The 6,684-nt window shown below is 48.9% G+C and overlaps 1 protein-coding gene across 1 annotated transcript; it reads right to left on the reverse strand.

Moving 5' to 3' along the window:
* Positions 1–2,243: 2,243 nt before the first annotated feature.
* Positions 2,244–5,781, reverse strand: LOC125522302 (zinc finger protein ZOP1). Its single transcript, XM_048687375.1, has 5 exons — positions 5,584–5,781; positions 4,460–4,660; positions 4,152–4,233; positions 3,056–3,151; positions 2,244–2,939 (listed from the first exon to the last, which is right to left on the reverse strand). Exons 1-5 carry the CDS (start codon positions 5,590–5,592, stop codon positions 2,593–2,595), a joined length of 735 nt encoding a protein of 244 aa, XP_048543332.1. The 5' UTR covers positions 5,593–5,781; the 3' UTR covers positions 2,244–2,592.
* Between the last annotated feature and the right edge of the window lie 903 nt (positions 5,782–6,684).

A 6,684-nucleotide genomic window follows, 5' to 3' on the forward strand; every position in this document is an offset into this window, starting at 1 on the left:
TAGAGTAGGGCATGGGACACGAGCCGGCTCATGGGACTCAAGGCGTCGCCGTCTCCCATGCCCTACTCTTTCTCGTCGGGGCCCGAAGCCATTTGGGTGCCGGTGGACGTCAAATCGATGACGGATCCGTCCTGGGATGAGCCGTCGACGTCCACCACGATGCGGTTGCGCCGCCCGGATTGATGCGCCATACGGGGCGCCGGAGAATGCGACTCCGCCTCGTCGACGTCCATCGCCGCGAGGGCTGCCGCCGCCTCCTGCGCCCGGTGCCTTGCACGGCGGGCACGCCGTGCCATGTTCTCGTCGGACAAGGTTCATGGTGTGTCCCGATGCTCGGCGCGCCAACAAAGGGGTTGCACGTCCGCCAACGCATTCGGGCACGAGGTGGACCGCACGGTCTCCGACGAGGCAGCTACGGCTGGCCTAGCGCCGGATCCATGTGCCATTTGGACGAACGCAACGGATTCCCGACGAAAGGAGTCCGAGCGCTGCTATGCACGGGCCTCCTCCCGGGCGCAAGGAGCGCAAGCCGAACGGCCATCTCCTCTTCAGGGCCGCGTAGGATGAGCTCGGGGTCGACGGATCTGAAGGTGAAGGACTCGGATCCGCTGCCCGCCATGCCGGAGACGACCGAAGGAGACGGAGACGAGTTTGGGTGGCGGAGAGAAGTGAAGTGAAGTGGCTAGGGTTTGGTCCGGCAAGCGGATGGGAAGGAATATATGTGAGGTAGGGTGAGCCAACGTGAGTCGGGTCCGATGTGGCGGGTGTGCCCGGGTGCCTATATCCGTCATATTTGGATGGATATGAGGATGGCGGTTAGTCGGACTTTTGAGGGCTGTCTGGCTTAAAAAATTATGATCAGGCGGTTCACTTGGACGTACGAGGCGTCCGGTTGTAGATGGTGTTAGTATAATTCAAGTACACGCTGGACGATAAAACCTATGTGATTTTGGGGCGCGTTTTGTACGTTTGCAGCCTGGAGATAACACTAGCATAATCGTTGGTAGAAGAATGCTAGTGTTGGTCACGTTCTACTCGGCGGCTTGCCATGCGCCAAGGTTTCAAAGCTTTTTGCCGCCGATCGATGTTAATTCGGCGCGAACAAATTTAATTTGATTATAGGTGGGTGCTAACCACTGCTAGCTAGCTACTAGCTACGTTGTCGTTAGTGTCGTTAGTGGCGTCCGAACATGGCGGGGCGCCATTCGATCGGCCCGGTTGAAAAGTCTTTGACGCTGCACGAATGCGGCAGGAAAGGGGGCGGGGCCATGGCCATGGTCGTGGGCTCATGGCTGTAGACCGCAGTTGGTGGTGTGGGGGTCCGACTTCCGACCGGCGCACGCTTGTTTTGACCGCACCGGTCCGGCGGGCCTATGAGTTCCCGGTCAAAGACGACGTGACGGCACGCACGCCACAGGTTACACGCGTGGGTGGGAATAAACGTGCTTTTTCTCTGCTTGCGCGCCAAAAACTATTCTCTCTTCCCTTCCAGAATAACGGAAAGATCTCTGTCAGAGAAGGAATAATCTGAGAGATGTGCGTGCGTGCGACCCCTTCCCGGACGTGCCAAGCATCTTCATCTTCATCTTCTTCTTCCCAAAGAAAGACAGAGAGAAATCGTTTCTTAACTGACGGGAGGGTAGACTGATGGTCTGATCTCCTTTGTTAGAATTCGGTCACCTTCGAGGTGGGCAGTAGCAGGACGATCTTTCAAGGCGGGAGCATCTCTCTTCTTACCCGATCCGATGTGATTGTTTCGTGAATGGAAACAAACGAAACTCGTGTCAAATCGGATGATTTCGTCCGACCCGCACCTAACCGAGATAATCCCCCCATCCGTGCCATGAACATCACCACAAACATGCATGGCGATGTGTGGTGTGGTTGACCGGCAGCCGGCTCCGAGCTTTCAAGGCGTTAGCAAGTGGGTCGGGAGGCCGGTTGACTCCTTGAGTTTGGTTGGCACAGTCTCGTACTGTGGCCGTTGCCGCATCTCGCTCTCTCCCGATCCACAGCCAAACCAACCAGCGAACGTGCCTGGCTCTGGCTGGTCCCGCCAAAGTAGATTGGACCAGCAAGAACCAACGAGAGGGCACCCAAGGTTTGCCGTTTCCACACACACGTTCACTCTAGCTGACTCGGGGCCGTCTGCTGCACGCAGGGTTCTCCGCAGCCAGGCCACTTGTATGTCAGGACCTCATCAAAAAAGAGAGGGAAACTAACCAAAGGGACAGGAAACAAGATAATCACAACTTAAATGAACTGATGATGTAGAGCAGCGCTAACATCGGCCATCCGCCTCAGTTGTCGGCATTATATCATGCGTGCAATCCATTGGGAAAACACAACACGAGAGATGATAATCGATGGGCTGATCATTTACATGTTTCGCACAAAGGGGAACCTGTGGCTGATTTAGGAACTTTTGACGAGGTATTGTACAATGCATACATGTGTCGCTGACGCTCAATAGCTCGGGACTCTTGGCGCTGGTACTCCCCGCCTTTTCTTTCAGAACAATTCCATCCATTAGCATTTCCACGGTTTTAGCGCAACTCGGTGCGCCCCAGTGAGCTTGGGGGCATTGAAACCTCAGTACGTCTTGTACAATCCCATGAGAGGCTTCTCCCTGTCCTCCACTCTTTTCCGAGCTGCCTCCCGCGCTCTGAGTGCCGCCTCCTCCTCCTTCGAGACCACCTTGGGCTTCTTGGTGTCCTCTCTTTTTCTCTTGTTAGCGGCAAGAGCTGACGGAGCACCCTTCACAGCTCTCATCGGGTTCAGTGGTTTCTTCACAACCACACCTGGGGCTGGCCCTCCTTTAATACCGGCGACAGGCCCGCCTCCACTAGGTGTTTTTGGTTGCGAAGTCGAGGATTGCGCAACATTGGTTTTTGAGGTTTCCGCCCACTTGTATGCCTCTTCCTGGGTGACCCATTTGCCTGCTCAACAAAATAACAAACAAGCATAAAAATAAATTATAAAGAATAACCATTCTACAAGGCATGAGGCAAATGAATTCGAAATCCAGATATGTGCGCCTGGTTAACAAGAGTACCTAATCCATCGGAATAATAGAAACCAGAGTTCGAGTCGTAGTAAAGTCCAGTGGCTTTATCATAATAATATCCTGAAGTTGAGTCAAATACCCATCCTGCACATACATATTTCAAACATGTTAACCAACACAGTAAAGACATTCAGTGTAAAAAAAAGACATTCAAAATAACATCAATACAATGTCTTAGTAAAAAGCATGATCAGATGGTACATCAGTCTATGCAGAGTATACTTATAATTCATACTAGGGATATTCCAGACACAAGGTTCATATTGAAATGGTATTACTAACAATAGCTAACAAAGGAGCGCCTAGGCGGGTGTTCAAGTGCGACTAGGTTCCAGGCGATAGCAGAACGCCTAGCGCTTAATCTGCACATAAGCGTGCACTTTGGTCAGATAAGCGCAAGGCAGTGGCAAAATGCATAATTAACGCCTAGCACTTTTTAGAACTATGTTACTAACATATAGTCTTTGCTATCCAGTACTAAAGCAAAAATATGTGGTTCCTGGTAGAACTAGAATTCATATATTAGCTAGGCAGATACCATGTACAGAAGAATATGAACGCTAAATTCTTGGACAAGATGACAATTTGCTGAGTCAATGTTGTCTGTCTTAAGATATTTTGTTGACCATATTTTTGTCCTATCATATAAGAATTTGTTGACACGTTTTCCTCACGTAGGGGCATTTGGCTTATACAGGAATAAAAGCAAGCAGGATATAGTTTTGAACCAGATACTCCCTCCGTCCCATAATATAATAGTGTCAAAAACGCTCTTATATTATGGGACAGGGAGAGTATATTTGAATGGGTGATTTAAGCATAAGAAAAAAGTGGACTTGGAAAACTGACGATACATAACAGGTTATTTCTTGGTTCAGCAATCACATTGTCCTGCTGTGATGTGGCCGTCAGGCTCGGAACTAAGCAAGTGAACAACTAAAATCAGTAGGAGAAAAGTCAGCAAGGTAATGAAAGCTCAAGGGTGAAAAAGGGAGAAGCTAATAATAGATCGAGGTCGAATTTGTGCTATACAAATCAAAGATGACTATGCACGCAATGGGAAATAAAGGATGCAGAACCAAACCTTCTCCAGGTGCCGCAGAACTGTCACCATCAGTGTTTCTCTGGTTATTCTCTAAATCTTTCTGGTAACTCTTTTTAGCTTTCTGCAGGGGAAAAAATGAAAATATAATCAGGAATGCCACCCCCATAACTCAGGAAAAAAATGTAACAAGAGATGATGTAAAGCTAGAAAGAAAAGCCTACATGTTATAACAATCTAGCACCGTTTCCATTTGCAAATCTAGTTTATGTGAGATATGTATGTTACGGCTGGACTTAACTGATGGATAGCAATACTACACAGAAAAATGCAGTGAATTACGAACTTACAGCCTCTATCAGTTGGAGAGCTTTTGCTGCTTGTTGCTGCTCCTTTTCCTTGGCAGCGCCATCCTTTTGCATCGTAGACAATCTTTGGGTGACATTGTCCTTGTGGCGTTTGCCGAGTTCATGTGTTCTGATGCTGAAGGGATTGTTCGATATGAAGATTTTGCACAGATCGCACCATTTGTTTCCTTGGCTCACCCAATACTGAAAAACAAGAGAGGACAAGTTATTAGTCCCCAAACTTAACTTGAAGAACTGGATGTCCAAGACCATGACAGAGCTTATACAGAACAGCCTGTAGAATATTGCAGATGATTTTTCTAAGGCAAAAGGAACTCTCTCTGTTTCTACCAAAAGACGGACATCGCACAATATCGGCACGACACCAGGATGTATTGGCACTCCCACCCACTAACCTCAACTTGAACTTGTTACAAATTTCCCTGTCTTAACCTAGGACGCATGAAGTGCCTAACAATCTGTAGTTCTGCGTCCCCAAGCTACACTTTCCAACAGTTAACTTGAAGAGTTATTAGTCCCCAAACTTGACTTGAAGAGTTGATGTCCAAGACCATAACAGAGCTTATACAGAACAGCCTGTAGAATATTTCTAACAAAGGCAAAAGGAACTCTCGCTATTTCTAACAAAAGACGAACATCACACGATATCAGCACAACAGCAGGATGCCCACCAATCCCCACTTGAACTTGCTACAAATTTCCCAGTCCTCAAAATCTAGTAGGATGCATAAGTGCCGCCATGGGCCTAACAATCCGTACTTCCGCGTCCCCAAGCTACACTTTTCAACCACTCCGCCTCATTGAACCGTCCAAGACATGCACAAGCAAGCGAGCCTAACCCTAATTCCGCTTACCGGGAGTCTATCAAACCCTAATTTTCCCAGACCCGCGAACAGGGAGCCAGGCCGCGCGAGGCCCCGGGTCATCATCAGCAGCTAGCTAGCTAGCCAAAGTAAGATCTCGATGCCAAAAACACCGGCCGCGGTAACAATCGCGGGACGCACCGGGCCACGCCCCAAATCTGCGCGCGTGAATCGGCCGCGCAGCCGCGGATGGGGCAACGCGCGGCCTCGGATTTCGAAGGGGGGAGGGAGATGGGGGAGTACCTCAGTCATGGCGGGCAGATGCTCCGCGCGGTCGGGTCGTGGGGCTTCGCCTCCTGCGGCGGCGGATCACCGGAGCGGACGGGCGGGGGTTTGATTTTGGCGTAGGGTGGGCGGAGCGGGCGGTCGGTCGGGGTTCGGGGAGGAGGCGCTCGAGAGTCGAGAGGTTGTTCTGCGCGACGGGTTGGCTTTGGACTTCCGGGTTTAGTTCAGACTTCAGAGTGACGCTCGTGTCGTGTGGGACGAAACCGGAACGGACACGAGCAACAGTGCGGAATAACACCATGCTCGTAATCCATTTATACAATGTGTAGTGTATGTGTATATATGTACTCCCTCCGTTCCAAAATATAAATAAACCCTTTCTAAGTTCCAGACTATGCATTACAACAAAATATGTGAATCTACACTCTAAATATGTTTATATACATTTGTATATAGTCTGTGTTAATATTTTAAAAAGGCTTATATTTTAAAAGAAGAGAGTATATTTAAATATAAACCCTAAAATAGCAGAACAAATGTATTCATCAAACAGGCACGAAGAACAACGAAATAATCCAAAAAAATCTAAAAGTAACAGAAATTACATCCATGCTCATAGACCGCCTAGCTAGCGACGAATAGAAGCATCGAAGCGAGCCGAATGTGTGATATCATCATCGCCCGTCCCTTGCCAGAGTTGGACAAATCTTGTTGTAGTGAACGTTTCGAAAAACCATCGTGTTAAGGCGTCAAAGGACCAGCGCACTAAAGCAGCAACTATCGCCGATAAAGAGAAGCACGGATTCAAATGATTCAATCTGTAGACACATGATGCTACAGAGCCCAATGATGTGTCTGGTAGGTCACATAGAGCCCAACTAGCCCCATGCGGGGAAGAATTTGATCTATTTGGTTGCCCGCATACACTGTTTGACCCGCATAACACGAATTTTAAAGCACCACACAGCCAGCCCTGCTAGGTGATAGCCTGCAAGGGCACGGGGTTTAGTTGTAGCCTCTTCAAAGTAAGAGTATCCATCCCACAGGGAGCATAGGAATCAGACTTTTGCCTCTTGTAGAGAATTATGTATTATTGTGTTGGTGAACGTAGTAATTTCA

Source organism: Triticum urartu, chromosome 7 (genome assembly GCF_003073215.2).
Source record: "Triticum urartu cultivar G1812 chromosome 7, Tu2.1, whole genome shotgun sequence".
NCBI classification, from domain to species: Eukaryota; Viridiplantae; Streptophyta; class Magnoliopsida; order Poales; family Poaceae; genus Triticum; species Triticum urartu.